Source organism: Rhynchophorus ferrugineus, unplaced genomic scaffold (genome assembly GCF_030347505.1).
Source record: "Rhynchophorus ferrugineus isolate W39M unplaced genomic scaffold, kcgeb_rfMv2 rfM6, whole genome shotgun sequence".
NCBI lineage: Eukaryota > Metazoa > Arthropoda > Insecta > Coleoptera > Curculionidae > Rhynchophorus > Rhynchophorus ferrugineus.
In genome coordinates this window covers 10430997-10446876 of record NW_027472585.1, presented here as the reverse complement: position 1 = coordinate 10446876, position 15880 = coordinate 10430997, and the positions used below count along the sequence as shown (strand labels likewise).

Here is a 15880-nt window from a genome sequence, read left to right as displayed (position 1 = left end):
GGAGGCGGCTGCGATGGTATTTTCCGTGGTCATGGTCAGTTGGTGTTGTGTAATGGGGAGTAGACGGATAGCACTTACTTTTTTGGAATACCTCGATGAACCGAAATTCTGAGCTAATTTTCTGGTTTTGTGGTATTCGAACATTCTAAAATCATTGTGTCAATAACATTGACATTAGCCTCAAACGGAAAATTGTTGTGTAGCATATCTACAGAAATTGTTTCCTACTGACATCTGACATAAGTCATATTGTAATAGTAAATTTACAGTATAAAACACCAACAAGTGACTTCCGAGAAAGAAACGTATAATAATATATTTAAAATAATAAATAAAATATACCAGTTTAATAGCTTTAAAAACTTAAGTTTGTAAATCTACAGAAATTGTCTCCAAAATGGCATCTGACATAACCTTTTCAGCTAAGTAAACTTATTAATTTTTAACATCGAGTCATCAGTCATCAGGTACATTCCAGAAAAGCCTTATAAGAATTTACAATAATGTTACAATAGATTTATTACTTTATTTATTTATTCTATAAAAGCGCCATTTGTAGCTTTAAAGGTGCATTATTTTAATATTGACAACATCGCCTCCTTTGACATTGACACATGTGTATAGTAACTATTTTACTTTTAAGAGTTTTAATTGCTAATTAACTTAACAAACTGCATTTTATAACTTTTTATGTCAAAGATCCACAATCCATACAGATAATGAAAATATCCATCGAGTCTTTCGTAAAGTAAGTCGCTAACAATACTGCAAAATTCAATTTATTAAAAAAGGCGTATAACGTGATTTAAAAGTATTTGTTTCTTTAAATCAGAAAATGTCCTCTCTTCAACAAAGCAGCGTTATTTAAATTTACACGTATAAATTTACCATTATAAAATGAAAAGAAACAATAAAATTGTTTTTATTTATTTTGTATACCATAATAAATATATTTCTAAATACGACCCTGGTTTAAAATTTCAGCTTGCATTTCGGGTCGACCTCTACATGTGACGTGCCATGCTTGCCAGATTTCCTTGTAGGAAGTTTCCTACCCAATGAAATTAAAATAGACACAGTATTTAATTATTTTTCTAAGGAAAATAATTTAGTCCGCTTATATAATCATTATGTTGAAATATAAAATTAACAACTGCATGATTTACTCTGGAAATATCATTAATGAATATAAATACATGACGATTTGGCATCGCTGCTGGATGCCGTCAATCACGATTTTATCCCGGATGCCCGGATTGGCCCGGAAATGGTTAATTAGGGTTGTTCTCGAGGAGTTGCGTGTTTTGTTTACAATTTTTTGGGCTTCGCTTTTGTTATGTAACGCTGAAACTGTGTGCATCTACGAACTGCAACAGGACAAAATCCAAGAACATCTTCTGATATTTTACTGTCTATAGGAAAAAATTGCGGAGGGTGAGTAAGCAATACACAAATTTAATTTTAGGTTATTTCAGGCAATGGCGTTCAATATATAAAAAAACGATTTTAATCTCTTCCTGTTGGTTCTAGTATAATCTCGTAACGTCTCATAAACGCCAGTTTTATTAATAACATTACTAATCGTAGATATGTTTTGAAATTAATTTTATCAAGTGCGCCGAAGAAAATTTCAAAGTTTCAAGAGTTATTTTTGGATAGTGATAAGAAAATAAAACATTTCACTCAAATGCATTTTGAAATAATGACACGCAATGACTTTCAGTGCATCGTAAAAACTAATTAGAATATTATATTATGTTTTGCAAATGCTTATTCGACACATTGTTTTAGCATAATCAACTCATTGCACTTTATATTGATATTTAATTACTTCAGGTTTTTCCCTTACTCAAGTGGAGTAATATAAAATTATACTGTATAAAGCTATATCAAACTTTTCAGGTAAGATAAAACAGATAAAATATCACTATTGTTTGGTTTTCAAAAAAATTAGATTACAATTGGTTATATTGCTATACTGTTCATCTCTGAAATTAGTGCAAAATTATACTGTGTTGTTTGCTGTTGAGTATCGTTTATATCAAAATAATCAGGTATAATATGGGCAAAGTATTATTATTATTATCAGCAAGACATTATCTGTCCTTTGTTTAAGTTCTTATTTTTGATTCACCAAACTTAGTTCTTACTTTTGTAGGTTATAAAATGGCCAGTACTGTGACAACCGAACAATTTTCATTGAGATGGAATAATTTCCATTCAAATTTGAAGTCAGGATTCCATGAACTCCTGCAACAAGCTGATATGGTTGATGTTACATTGGCAGTTGATGGACATTTTTTACAAGCCCATAAGGTGGTACTATCTATTTGCAGCCCTTATTTTAAACAGATGTTTAAAGTGAATCCATGTAAACATCCAATAGTAATATTGAAAGATGTCGGCCATGAAAATATGAAAGACATCTTACAGTTTATGTATATGGGTGAGGTTAGTGTACTGAGAGAGAATTTATCTTCTTTCTTAAGGACTGCTGAAATTTTACAAGTTAAAGGCTTAACTGGTGATGATTCGGTAAGATTCTCATTTTATTATATAAATATTGTAACTTGTTACATATATATATGTATTTCTAGACTGAAGATTCTAATTCGCATAAAGATGAAAAACCAGATTTGGATATGGAAGAGGACAATGATATATATAACCAACTTATTGAGGCCACTAACGAAGATATTCCCATATCATACCCCCAAATTCCTCCACAAACATCCCCCTTACCATTAAACACTTCAAAGAGACAATCCAAGATACCCACCCCCCCTATGAAAAGAACAAAATGTTCAGAATCATATTCCACTAGTTATAACTCCTCAAAGCCATTAGTTAATAAAGAATCTGAAGTCCCAAAAGTTAAATCGGAATACAAAAGCTGTGATTTTCCAAATGCTCAAAATACAAAGACCAGTGGTGAGAATGATGAAGCCAAAGACTATTCAAAAGGTGGTGGCGGATCATGGGATGGCAATGCAAACAATTCAACTGGAACTGGAACGAACACATTAATAACTAGCAACGACACAAATGTTACAGATCAAGGTATGTATATATGAGTTTAGGTTTTTTCTTTTTTTTTTTTCGTTGCCGAGTTTATTTTTTATTTTATTTTATTAGCACAGAAAATCTTTGGTATCATGAATGTTTTAATTCAATCACTCACTTTTTTGTTCCAATTAGACAGTTCATATTATTTATTTACAATATTTTTTGGTTATTTGCCGGATTATTTTTACAGCAAGTAATTCTACTTTTACAATTATTATCAAAATCAACAAGGGCCTTGTAAAAGTAACATAATACAACATCCAGAATGCTATGTAATATTACCAGACAAGTGACGTCAGATATAGATTTTCTAAAACATTCCCATTGTATGTAATATAAACAAAACATATTAACTGTTGTGTAGATAACGGCCATCTTTATAAATAGATAATTTACCTTCTATCCAACTAAACGTTTTGCTCTTAATAACTTAAATAGCATGTTTCTTTATATAAAAATTTTAAAATGTTTGAGGAAGTAAACGATACAATATGAAATATTGTTTTGCATTAATTTCAGAAATATTTTTATATACATACAATGCTTTATTACAGTTTTATATAACATATTGAAAGTGGGCCATCTGTTGGTTTATTTTTTGAATATAAAGCTGTTATATTTCAATATTAGTAGCGCTTGTAACATTAACAAATATTTTAATGTCAAATCTCCGCCATCGGAAGTAGATAGTTTTGAATGTAGAAAAAATCAATAACTGTGGTTATTTAGACAAACAGAACTATCGTATCGGAGGTTTCCTAATTCAGAAAAAAGCTAAAACGTGTGCTGGGACCAACGTTGATAGAGCAATGTGCCACATTACGATCTACCAACAATTAAGAATGTAGATTATTGTCAAGCCAGTTGTGAAAGTCATATTTAAGTGTTTCCTTCTCATAACAGAAATCTTAGTCAAAATAGAAACATTATAAACATAGTTTCAGTGACATGAAAATATATACAATAGATGGCCTATACTATGTAATATTTTTAATGTACATTGATTTATTAGTTTCGGTTGCACATTTATGCGTTTTTATTTGTTATTAGTTACTAATTTTTTGTGTGCTTTTTACACCTGTGCAGATGATTGATTTACTTTGTGTTTTCGTTTAATTTATTTTTATTTATTGCATGGTAAGTAGTATCTGATAACACACTACTAATACGGCGGTTTCTGAGCTGGCTTAGGGTCAGAAGTCGCTGCACTAATATTTATTTTGAGATTAACAACGATATTCTGAACGTTTTGCAGCCGCACGAAGACTAGGGTAGCCAATTAATGGTGTAAAGTTAAATTTGAACTTGTTTAAAGCGTATCCTGCCTTTGTAAGTAATAACCCTGATATAATCGTTCCGAATTGCAGGTTCGTACTCAACATATTTTAATACGATTAATTTCTGTTACTTGTTTTAGTACTGTACAATTACCAAATAAAGGAGTACGTTTTTCCCTAGTTTATTTTGTTGTTACACGACAAGCCGTTAATCTATAGATTTTATTTTCTTTCCGGTTGCATGACACAAACTTTAAAAAATCGTAAAACGCTAAGACATATAGGCTGATTGTTTGTTATTACATAGGTAATAAAGTAGAAAATCGGCCAGCGCTCAGAGCTGCTTATCAATGCGATCAGTGCCTGAAAAGATTCTCGAGGAGGGACCACCTGAGGACGCACGAGAAAAACATACACGGATCTGATGCGGGACCATTCAAATGCGTAATATGCGAACAGTTGTATAAAAATACCGAGAGTTTAAGGAAACACATATCCAAATTTCATTTTACCAACTTAAACGATCTAGGACACAAGGTAGAAGTAAGAGCTTGATTTTTTTAAAGATCTCTTTCGTATGAGATCGCGTTTTTATGAACTCGATGATAATCATGAATTTTAAAACAAAACGTTTTATGTCAAAAAGATGTATTTTGATTTTTTCGTGGAAGGCATTTAATGAATATTTACATTAAACAGAGTGCCTTAGCTTTATATATGTAGACATCACAAACAAACATTTGTATAGTATATATTATACAAGGTGAATTATAATAAAGTTCACTTTTATAAATTAAAAATGCAAACGATCATTTTTTGAAAATTATCATCTAAAAAAATTTCAGAAATAAATATCGTCCCTATTTTTTTGGTGTATATTTATTTTGAACTAAGTTTTAGATTGTGATAATCAGGAGAGGATAGGGCAAGACTAGCCACTCAGTGCCACCCTTTGTCGTAATCACTTTTCACATCCTACTGAATCCAGGTCATTAAGCTCTTGGACTCATTCTGCAATGTAAAAAATAAAACTGAGCTTTATTACGACCAACTGTGTACATATATATGTTTCGAATTTGTATTGTTTTTAAGATTTTTATACGTATATATTATAATGTAAATATGTTGATCTACTGATACAAACTCTAATAATTTTTGTAGTTTATTTTATATTTTATTAATATATATGTTTCACTTAAAATCATGTACAGTTTTATTATAAGTTTCATATATATATTCGGAATTTGTTATAATCATAGTATTTTTTAATTTTTTTTATACTTCATAAGCAACAATTACCAAATTATCTTTAGTGGTGTGCCATATACAATTTTTGTTAACTAGTCAGAGATATGCGGTGAGTTAAAATTTTATTTGTTTCCTTTTTCGAGAATTGCGATTATTTAGTTTTCATATGTTCTGACTATTGTTGAATATAATACTGCTTTTATAATTATAAACGCATGTAAAACGGATAAAAAACCATTATGTGCCTAAATTATTTTATAAATATACAAATTTGATGTAAATGTTCCTGTTTTATTAAGTGCTATGACCCTTTAAATTACTAGGTGCGACCGTTAATAATTTTATTTTTTTTTCTGGAAAAGAAAAAACGGTTTTGTAATAAACATTCAAATAACTATATAAAAGCTATTCGCTAATTTTTATTAGGTTTGCCATTCCTTTAGTAATTCGTGATTGCTCATCTAATAAAACCATAACACAAATATTTCTCCATGTAAAGGGTGTAAGACATTGAAACAAAGGTTCCTTGAATGATGTCAAGTCTGGTGATTATTGCAGTTGAGGTAAATGTACCTCCAGAATTATGATCTCTACCGATTTTAATGCACGATGAGGCGCTGAACATTTAACTCGTGTACAGTAGTTCATTTTCATGGCCTTTCAATAAATTTAGAATAAATATTCATCATCTTGTAACATTTGTAACGAACGCATTATTTCATTAGATCTCAGAATTCAATTTGACATGTTTATCATACATCACATATCTTTACAAAAAAATATTACATTAAATATTTGTGAATTTTCCCCTGTTTTCTAAACCTCTCAAAAATTATCAAGTGTTTGTCACACCTAGTATCATGACCTGTGAATATAAAAACTGAAATTATTTCATTATTTTTAATAATGAATTTTTATGTGGATATCATAAAAAAACTAATGCGATTTTTTCAATTCTTCCTTGTTTATTTAAAATTTCAGTAAAGTCGTTACTATAACTGTGTATAATTGAAATAAAAGAAGGTAACTTAATTGCGTTCGCATAAAAGTTCAATTGTCATTCCGTATTGTTGCTTTTCAGAGACAGCACTCTATCAGACAGACAACAAGGGCCATGTGTTCTGCCCTTACTGTTGTAGGAAGTTCGTCAATCGATACAACCTGAAGGTGCACATCAGGGATAAACATGAGTCCAACTCGACTGACTTGGATTGTGAAATTTGCGGTAAGACCATGAGAAACCAAAGTTGTCTTAGAGTCCATCTCTACCATCACCGCAAGCAGATGGATTCCTCCACCACTGTTAGTTAATTATCGAGCCTGGTTTATAGTTTTATTTTCATTTGTTAAATTTTATTGTTGTTTGTTGTTTAATTGTCGCCTGTTTGGTAAAAATGAGCAGTAATGATACGTTGAAATATGCATGAGAAAGATTCGTATCATCTATCATTATTTATCTATATTTTATTGGTTTTATTCAATATTACCAAGCAGATCCGACATTTATATTGCTCATTAGATATTGTTTGTTTTTCTATAACTTGTTTACTTCTGTTAGTATCATCTAATTACACACATTCCATTTACATGAAATCAGAAAAAACCCAAGGGTTATAAAAAAGAACAAAATTTGTTACATTTGGATAGATATGTCAAATATCCAAAAGCCTTGAATTAATTTTTCAATTAAAAATTGAAGGGGTAGTTGTTAGTTATTTTTAAGACACATTAGTATCTAATACTGATTTTTGTTTTTATAATTAGACAGGATATTGCGATAATAGATAGATTTCCAGTGTGGTTTTCACACCAATGGTTATATAAACTAAGTATGCAACAAATACATTTTTTATAAATTTTTTTTGAAAATGATATTATTTTATGGTTTTATAAGAGATTTTTGTGATATTATTTCTGATTTAAACAGATCCTGTCTATAAAATTAGGCAGCTATGTACTAAAAAATATGTTTTCAGTTAATCGACTTTAGTTTGTATTTGTTGCTTTGTTGTGATAAACTATTGTTCAAATGAATCTTACATAATCAAGGCAAGCTCAAATTACAATGTGTATATTCTTAAAACATATTTAATATATTTATTATATATCTATATATATATTTGATGCTGTATGTTATTATTTGGGTATGTTTATTAAAAAATATAAATTTTATGGTTTTTTGTTTTTATCTATTCTGATGGTAACATTAATAGTTTTGAAGTGAATTCACTATCACACAGTCTTGGTGTAGAATTAACCTGATTTTTAGAATGAAGGTTTATTTCTGTATTTTTAATTTTCCAGTTGTTATCACTTGTAGGATCCCGAGCTAAAGCAAATATTTGCTCGAATACACCAACACAAATATCTTTTGAGTGCAAAGTCCCACACACTAATATAACTACTAAACCATGAGGGTCTATTCTACCTTGTAGTCCTTCTTGACTGTCATTTGGGTTTAGATACAATTTATTTTGTTGACATGTAGCAATCAGAAAATCTACAATTTCCTTAGGATTATTTTCAATAGTATTCTTGTGGCATTCTTCATTCATGAACATATTGAACTTTAGTTGTGCATCTGTAATATCAATAAATTTTTATAAGTAACTTTATATCTCTAGGGGCATACCTGGAAAAAAATGTTCAGCTCCAAATTCTCCTGAATTTAACATATTGTAAAACCATATTGCAAATTGATGAGCCATTTGATTAATATCATTTCCAAAGTTCTCTTCTTCACATTCTTTAATACTAGTATGTAAATTTTCTGTACAATCTATATTTCCACTTGAAAAACATAGCCTGGATATACTCCATATCTCTGCTATTTTATCAATAAGCAAGTTTTTTGTTGTTGGCAAATTAATTTTAATATTTCTGTTGTCGAGGTAATTAAACAAAATTTCTTTAGTCACAACCTTTCGTCTCAATATACTAATTTCATCAGGTGAATATTTTATGATATTACTAATCGCTTCTGAAGCAAAATTGAATATGATACAATGAAGAATAAGTTAAGATATATACAATACCAACCTTGTTTAGTATTACTTTTTTTCAACCCTTGAGTTACCGTTTTTGACAAAGTAAACAAAGCGTCATCATTTAATTTGTCTAAAATCAGTGAAAGTTCTTCGGGTGTATTTACCATTTTTATTTATTTTTAACGATTTCAAAATACGTAAAACTAGGTTATTGTACATTTTCTTCTTCATAGAAACTTCATGGCTTATATGATATAAATATATTACTGCTTATACCCTCACATATATTTAATTAAATGAATATTAAATATTAAAGTTCTCTAACAATTATATATATTATAAATCTCCCTTATTTTGGACTGTGTTTTATAATATTCTGCCATTCATTTAAGTACTGGATATAATTTACTAGAAAAAGAGAAAACACATCTGTATTCATATCGTAGCCGGTAGAGCAGAATTTGTTGATTCTTTTGGTTACTTCGATATATGCCAGGGTTTATTTAATTTTACAATAAATATTGTTGGTTTGAAGTTAAATTTAAAGAAAAATGGTTATTTCAAATTCATTTAGTTTTCCCGAATCGAATATTAAACATGAACAAAGAAATATTAGAGCTATTTTAGACAAAACTGATTTAGGATTGGGCACTCTTATAATTAGTGAGAGGTAAGAATATTGTATGTTTATTTTTATTTATTATAATTATAAATTTTAATAGCACATTATGTTGGCAAGAAAAGGATAACGTTGGATTTTCATTGGGATATCAGGATATATCTTTGCATGCTATATCAAAAGATGAAAATGTTTATCACAGAGAATGTATATACATTATGGTAGATGGTAGAATTTATATGCCTGGTAAATATTTTACATTCAAATATTTCTTTAATTTTATACATTGATAATATAATAGGGCAAGAGTCTCAAAATGAGGATGAAGATGATGATAATTCAGAAACAGAATCTAGTGAATTAATTTTCGTTCCAGAAGTAGAAAGCTCTGATTCAATTCGTACTATTTATGAGGCTATTAAAGTATGTCAGGTAAGTATCAATTAACTTTTCCAATTATATATTTAATGAGCTAATGAAATTGCAGGAATTAAATCCAGACCCTGATGATATGGATGAAGATGACGATGATGATGATGATAATCTTTATGCTGATGCTGAGGATGAACTTGAAGAGGGTCATTATATTATTCATGACAGAGGAGATGGTGATGCAGGTATATTCAAATAATGTTTTCCTTAATTATATTTTTAAGACTAATTTTTAGAAATAAATGAACTATCTCGAAGATTAGAAGAAAACTCTGTTGAAATGAACTATATTCAAAATGGCAATGAGGATGATGAATTTCAAGATGCTGATTAAATGTAATAATCTGCTGTCCAAGGTGTAAATGTCATTCCTTACATTTTTTAAATTTCGTTGTAATATAAATGTAGCTACATTGCTGAGTATTAGATAAGATTTGTTTACATATTTATTAGAATTTTGCTTATGTTTAATTTGTAATAAAAATGCACAAAAATATCAAAGTAATCTGATACAGATTATTTATTAACTCAGATATGAAATGTTTTAAATAAAGCAGATGCAATAATAAAGGAACTTGAATTGAATTTGTGATGGATTCTTTTTGGGATTAAAAAAATCATATTAAAAGAAATATAAATGAAAACACATTTGTCTGTTAATTTTGCATTTTATTATTAACTGAAAATTGGAATATTCTAAAAACGCAATTGCAACAATAAAGAAACTTTATAAGTTTTCAATGGATTCTTTTAGGATAAAAAGTAAAGAAAAAACATGTGTTTAAATAATATAATTGATACAAGTGAAAAAATGACACATTGCCTGTTGATTTCATATTTGATTGCTATAGGGTTTTAAACACGTTTATTTTAGGTAACAGAAACATATAAAAATCTCACCAGTAAATTGCTTTAAGTATTCTAGCACGTTTGTGTAGATATTAAATCCATTTCACATTTTTCTTTTATCGGCTGACAATTACCCCAAGCAAACCAACCGTTCAGTAAATCTTTTTAGTTCCTAAATAGCTTTAGCCAAAATCGTTTCGTTTACGAGGCTCTATCGCACTTTCTTCGGTCCGAATATCAAGTCGGCGTCGGGAGCGCCTTTTGGGTGTTGATATTTCTTTCTTTCGCGATTCAAATTTTGAGTTACGGGTCTATTTTGCTGGGAAATCGATTCCTGATAGTCTTCCTCCTCGAAACGTTCCGTGATGTTGAGCGTAAGTCGTTTTACCCGTTCCTTTTCCTCTCTTTGCGCCAGCTCTTGGTCTTTCAGGTTCTGAACCAGTTCGGAATCGACATCGGCTTCGAATTGTTTGTATTGTTGCTTGTTTCCCTTGCGAACCATCAATACGAAACCCATTTTTTGTTTCCCGTTTTCGTCCGGTTCTTGTAACTGTTCGTAGCTCTTTTTGGAGCTGTTTTTCATCACCATCGGCACAGAAATGTCCATGTTGCCGGCTTTAACCGGATCTCGCATACGCTCTTGGATGTTCTCGGATACCATTTTATCAAGAGCGCTTAAAAAGTCTTCATCTTCGGGACAATCGATTTTTTTTGGACCTTTTGGTATGGCTAAGGACTCAGACACTTGTTCCGCTTCAGCTTCGCTAGTTTCAATGTCCCCTGAAAATGTACGGTATTAAATCTGCACGATATATTGAAAAAGCTACCTTCTACGTCCGATCCTTGTGTATGATCAATAGTTTCGTCTTCTGTAGCTGTATCATCTGTGATTGGACCGGTAGCGCCCTCTGATACCTCATCGTCTACTATATCCTCGTTGTCGGTTTCATTTATAGTATCTAACCCATCTTCCTGGTCCTTAGACTTATTTTCCATTATAATATTTTCTTAAAAAAAAAACATATTAATATATGAGATTCAGTTATCGCCACGATCATCGATTATAATCCTCACCTATACCCAATGTTGAACGTATATTATTGACCTCAGCCTGGGCTTCCTCATAACTTTTGCATAATTTTAATTTAGGTCGTAAGTTAGAGAGTGCTTCCTTGAAAATGTGTTCTAATGTTGGCGGAAAGGTTTCCTTCCAGAGCTCTTTTTTATACCAGTAATACATTTGCAGGAATATTAAGTAATAATCCAATTTTCTCTTACTGGTGCCACTGCTGAAATAGGTACCTAAAATTTAGAACACAAAATCAGTTTAAATTTTGGATACAAACAATTATTTTTTTTTTTTAATTGTTCGTCAACTGATTTTTGGCATTTGTGCATTTTTAAGCGCCCATCAGTGACTTGAACTCGCCAATGCCACTTTCGAGATAAGTGCGATCACAATCATATTTTTTTGTTGTCATTGCATGTTATATTAGGATTATTCCAATAACTACTCTTTCTAAATTAATAAAAAATGTATCTTAAAATAATATATGAGTATATTAAAATTGCGCTACGTCCGATGCATATAAGTGGGCGCTTAACTTAACAAAGTTAACCAAAAGAGCAAGACATTACGTCGAAGCACAGTCTTATAGTGTAAGTAATTAATAAATTTCGTTTCTCATTTTTATGTTTTTAAAAAATTGTTAGGCGGCACTGATATGCTCAAAGTGCTTCAAAATAAGTGTTAAACTACTATTAAAAAAAAATTATTACCACAAGTTTCCAATAATACACATGCTAGTCTTATTCTGAAAAGATGTCCTGGAGGGTCCAATGGCGAAGGTTCGGCAGGGTCCATCGATACTCCGAAAGATATTAATGAGTATAGCACCTGTATTTAATAATATTTTATAATAGACAAATAGAAATACAAAAGAAAAAAAGTAAGTGGAATTCCCAATAAAAATTCAATCTTTTTTTTTGTTACAATACGCTTGATTTCAAAATTGGATGGGGGAACACTAACAATAAAATGTATTTACAAAACACTGTCTAAAATGGTTTATAATAATTGGGAGCACATAAAAGTATCACGACACAATGGCTGAAAATTACTGATATAGATAAAGAAACTGCGAGGTGAGAAAATAACTAAAACCAGACCTGATAGAAGCAAGATGATGAGAAAACAAATAACTATGGATGAGAAATTAATCATAATGAGAAAGGCAAAAATTAAAAGATCAGGAAGAGAAATTGAGTAAAGAGGATAAAATTATCCCAAGACATATAAAAAGAGAAACAAAAGAAAATAATATGAATACAAATCACAGTAACATAAATAAAGATGATATTCTAAATAGAACAAAGGACCAAACATTTTAAGAGTGAACTTAAAAACAAAATTTAGAAAAACGCAGAACAAATGATAAGGGATCAATATAGAGGAAGAACTGACCAATTATAAACAGGTAAGTGGAATATAAGAATGATGAAAACATATGAACCAGAGAGATATTAAATAACCCGTGAAGTAACATAAAAATGTTTATAAATACATACTTTAAATACATCTGCACTTTCTACCATTCTATAGTTATACAGTTCCCCAAGATATTTTATCTGTGCAACTCTTCGTTGATTATATTTTGGTAAATTGACTTCCATTCCCAGTCTGATATCTTCCAAAACACCATCTACTACTTTGGTTCCAATTTCTTCCTGGTACCCAACTAAACCAGCTAGTAAATTTGCCAAACACCTACAAACATTAAAAGGATAAGGATCTTATCATTAGGATAAGTTCTGAAAATGTTAAGAAATGCTATTGATTTTGTTATTATTTTAAGCTCTAAGGGCATGACGCCACATACCGTATATTAAAATATTTCATATTATGAGCTCCTGTTAAACACTTAATGGCATAATTGGCAGTTTCTTCATTAGTCCAGTCTATTTTTCGCATTAACTTCATTATTTTGTCTGTGTTGTTTTTTTGTAAATCTTGATAAAGGAGCTTTCTGATGAACTGGTGCATAACAGGTCTTTCTTTTACTGCTACACTAACAACTTCTGGTGGATTAACAAAGTAATAAGCATTCTCTATAAAAATAAAGTGATTTTATGGGTTTCAATTGCATGAGTTTTTATAAATACCAATTTGCGTTACATATCTGGAATCTAACGTCATCACTGTTTTCTTTCTCATCATTTGTTCTAAATAGACCTTGGTTCTTTGCCGTGATTCTGGGCTACAGTATAAATATCTTCCACACACTTCAAGAAGATTACAGGCCATTTCTATGTGATGGTGGGAAAAGTCATGTAGCAGCACTTTCAAACAATAAAGAGCTTCAATTTTTGAATATAATTTAAATTTGACCAATTCTCCTATAAACCTAACAACTTTAATTTTGGACTCAATGTTTATTTGGTCCTTTTTCTTAACGTGATACTTGAAATCTTGTCGCAACATTTGACACAGCTCATTCCCTACTTCAGGAACAGCGGGATATAGTATTGCCACAAAACGAGCATAGAATGGTAATAAATCCAATCTGGAAAAAATCTTTATACCAAATAATTAAAGCAAATAACCTGCATACCTCGTTCTATTCACTGAAAATATTGCTCTGACCAATTTTCTTCTGTTATGTTTGTTATTTAAAGTTACAAGAAAATCAATTGCTGAATTATCAATCATCTCTCTATTAACACAGTTTGGTAAGTTATTTAAGTAAGCCTCTAATATGATTTTATTGCTAGCATTTGTGGCAGCTGGGTCATCATTATCATCCTCAGGAACCGGAGTTTCTTCAGATTTACCTGAAAAAAAGTTATTTTCAAATAACCCGATATTCTCACATTTTAAATAATATACTATTATCATCAGTTTCTTCAGCAGGTAACTCAGAATCTAAAACCTCCTCAGTTACAGTTTCAGTTGGAGCTGCTTGTTGATTTTTTAAATATGAAGTCGGAAGGAAAGCGGTTAACTCTGGTAAGTCACAATAGAATTTCTGGGTTTCTACATCAACCCAAATATTTTCCAAATTTGATGAACCCTCCTCAAAATCTGCCCCAGATCCAGTAACAATCATATTCTAAAAAAATCGAATTAGGAAATTGGCAAAAACATGTTGTTGCATATAAAATGTACCTCCTCTGTTTTTGGCATAGCTTCAACTTTCAAAATTGGCATATCTTCATCTAATATTTCAGCAAAGTTCTGCGTATTTGCTAACAATTTATCATAACTGGATTGCAATGATTCTTGCTTTTCCTTTCTTTCCTGGCTCAATTCCCCTTTAGTATGAAGTATTTTCATATTCTGTTTAGCAAAATTTTGTAGTTCTTGATGGTCTTTAACAAGATGTTTGCTCAATGATAAAAAATATTCTTTCAGATAACTTCTAACATTTTGTTGTTTTTCAGATGGCAGAAAACTACTCTTTGGAACAGGGATATTATATTTTGCCGATAATTCTCTCATTTTTCTTGGTAATAAGCCAGCATAATCATCACCACAGTGTTTACAAAAGCTTAACACTATTGATACGTTAATATGCTCTTCTTTGTCCATATTTATCAGCGTTGTTAATACTGTACCCAAAAGAGTAAAAGCATTTTTATTTGAAAAAACGCCTGATTGAAGCAACTCAGCATAAAAACGTAAATCTACTCTGAGTTTACTAGGGTTCTGTATCTTCTCTCCCATCTTTATAGCCAGTGCTTTTTGCCAGTTTTCAAATAAATGCTGTGAAAACTCTGCATAAGTTTGGTGCAACATACTACACAACCTTAATGCAGCAGGAACATCAGTCATTTTTAATTTTGAATCTACTATTGCACTGGCTATTTCTGAAATATATTTAGATAAATTTAAACCAGCCATATCCTTTAAATATGCATCCACTTGAGCAGATGAAAAATTTTTGATTTTTTTAACAAATGCCGTATTTTTCTTAAGACTAGAATCAAGTTTACTAAAATGAGAATCCCCTGGCCGAGTATGAGCAGCATCCTGATTTAAACCTCTTAATTCTTGTTTGGATTTTAATCTTTCTTCAACTTCCTTTATGTATAATTTTAATTGTTCTAATTCTTCTTCACTCATTACAGAGTCATCGGTTTTCTCGCTTTCTTGTTCGGTACCTTCAGAAACAGTCATATTGCAAACTTTTTTAATGAAATTACTCTCGATAGTTATATATGTACATCAAAACTTGACAATTAATCTAAATCAACAAATATTGAGGTTATAAAATTCTTCTTTTTAGGTTCTCTGGTGTTTTATCATTGGCAACACTTAGTTTAATCTCTTCTTAAACTTAATTTCGTAGAGCAATAATTTAGTGTATTAACATTTACGAAAATTTATATTCTTTTAAGTTCTT

General features: G+C 30.4%; 4 protein-coding genes across 7 annotated transcripts; 2 read left to right on the top strand and 2 right to left on the bottom strand.

The window, feature by feature from the left end:
* Positions 1-1190: 1190 nt before the first annotated feature.
* On the top strand, positions 1191-7763 carry LOC143199153 (uncharacterized). Of its 4 annotated transcripts, none has more exons than XM_076408954.1 (4): positions 1191-1434; positions 2159-2535; positions 2598-3060; positions 6673-7763. In XM_076408954.1, the coding sequence occupies exons 2-4, from the start codon at positions 2167-2169 to the stop codon at positions 6900-6902; spliced, it is 1062 nt and encodes a 353-aa protein (XP_076265069.1). In that variant the 5' UTR covers positions 1191-1434; positions 2159-2166; the 3' UTR covers positions 6903-7763. The 4 variants fall into 4 exon arrangements, with proteins under 4 accessions (XP_076265069.1, XP_076265065.1, XP_076265068.1 ...); XM_076408950.1 differs by lacking the exon at positions 6673-7763 and adding an exon at positions 4651-5872; XM_076408953.1 differs by lacking the exons at positions 1191-1434; positions 6673-7763 and adding exons at positions 1458-1902; positions 4651-5872.
* LOC143199155 (uncharacterized protein C3orf38) lies at positions 6534-8825 on the bottom strand. Its single transcript, XM_076408956.1, has 3 exons — positions 8631-8825; positions 8224-8571; positions 6534-8172 (listed from the first exon to the last, which is right to left on the bottom strand). The coding sequence occupies exons 1-3, from the start codon at positions 8743-8745 to the stop codon at positions 7781-7783; spliced, it is 855 nt and encodes a 284-aa protein (XP_076265071.1). The 5' UTR covers positions 8746-8825; the 3' UTR covers positions 6534-7780.
* Positions 8826-8902: 77 nt separating this feature from the next.
* On the top strand, positions 8903-10214 carry icln (chloride nucleotide-sensitive channel icln). Its single transcript, XM_076408957.1, has 5 exons — positions 8903-9248; positions 9301-9443; positions 9499-9629; positions 9685-9814; positions 9866-10214. Exons 1-5 carry the CDS (start codon positions 9130-9132, stop codon positions 9961-9963), a joined length of 621 nt encoding a protein of 206 aa, XP_076265072.1. The 5' UTR covers positions 8903-9129; the 3' UTR covers positions 9964-10214.
* Positions 10215-10282: 68 nt separating this feature from the next.
* Positions 10283-15850, bottom strand: Upf2 (UPF2 regulator of nonsense mediated mRNA decay). The gene is made up of 10 exons (XM_076408933.1): positions 14644-15850; positions 14365-14587; positions 14090-14309; positions 13641-14041; positions 13358-13586; positions 13047-13245; positions 12258-12375; positions 11553-11780; positions 11306-11485; positions 10283-11258 (listed from the first exon to the last, which is right to left on the bottom strand). The coding sequence occupies exons 1-10, from the start codon at positions 15652-15654 to the stop codon at positions 10690-10692; spliced, it is 3378 nt and encodes a 1125-aa protein (XP_076265048.1). The 5' UTR covers positions 15655-15850; the 3' UTR covers positions 10283-10689.
* Positions 15851-15880: the final 30 nt, after the last annotated feature.

Excerpts from the sequence above, each read along its gene's own strand:
- LOC143199155 (XM_076408956.1), bottom strand. The coding sequence starts at position 8,745 with ATGGTAAATACACCCGAAGAACTTTCACTGATTTTAGACAAATTAAAT. Across the intron at positions 8,572-8,630 it reads AAAAAGTAATACTAAACAAG|AAGCGATTAGTAATATCATA; the intron begins GTTGGTATTGTA and ends ATTTTGCTTCAG. Across the intron at positions 8,173-8,223 it reads AGCTGAACATTTTTTTCCAG|ATGCACAACTAAAGTTCAAT; the intron begins GTATGCCCCTAG and ends TTGATATTACAG.
- Upf2 (XM_076408933.1), bottom strand. The coding sequence starts at position 15,654 with ATGACTGTTTCTGAAGGTACCGAACAAGAAAGCGAGAAAACCGATGAC. Across the intron at positions 13,246-13,357 it reads ATGAAATATTTTAATATACG|GTGTTTGGCAAATTTACTAG; the intron begins GTATGTGGCGTC and ends TAATGTTTGTAG. Across the intron at positions 11,486-11,552 it reads ACGTTCAACATTGGGTATAG|AAAATATTATAATGGAAAAT; the intron begins GTGAGGATTATA and ends TTTTTTTTTAAG.
- LOC143199153 (XM_076408950.1), top strand. The coding sequence starts at position 2,167 with ATGGCCAGTACTGTGACAACCGAACAATTTTCATTGAGATGGAATAAT. Across the intron at positions 2,536-2,597 it reads GCTTAACTGGTGATGATTCG|ACTGAAGATTCTAATTCGCA; the intron begins GTAAGATTCTCA and ends ATGTATTTCTAG. Across the intron at positions 3,061-4,650 it reads CACAAATGTTACAGATCAAG|GTAATAAAGTAGAAAATCGG; the intron begins GTATGTATATAT and ends GTTATTACATAG.
- icln (XM_076408957.1), top strand. The coding sequence starts at position 9,130 with ATGGTTATTTCAAATTCATTTAGTTTTCCCGAATCGAATATTAAACAT. Across the intron at positions 9,249-9,300 it reads ACTCTTATAATTAGTGAGAG|CACATTATGTTGGCAAGAAA; the intron begins GTAAGAATATTG and ends AAATTTTAATAG. Across the intron at positions 9,630-9,684 it reads AGGCTATTAAAGTATGTCAG|GAATTAAATCCAGACCCTGA; the intron begins GTAAGTATCAAT and ends ATGAAATTGCAG.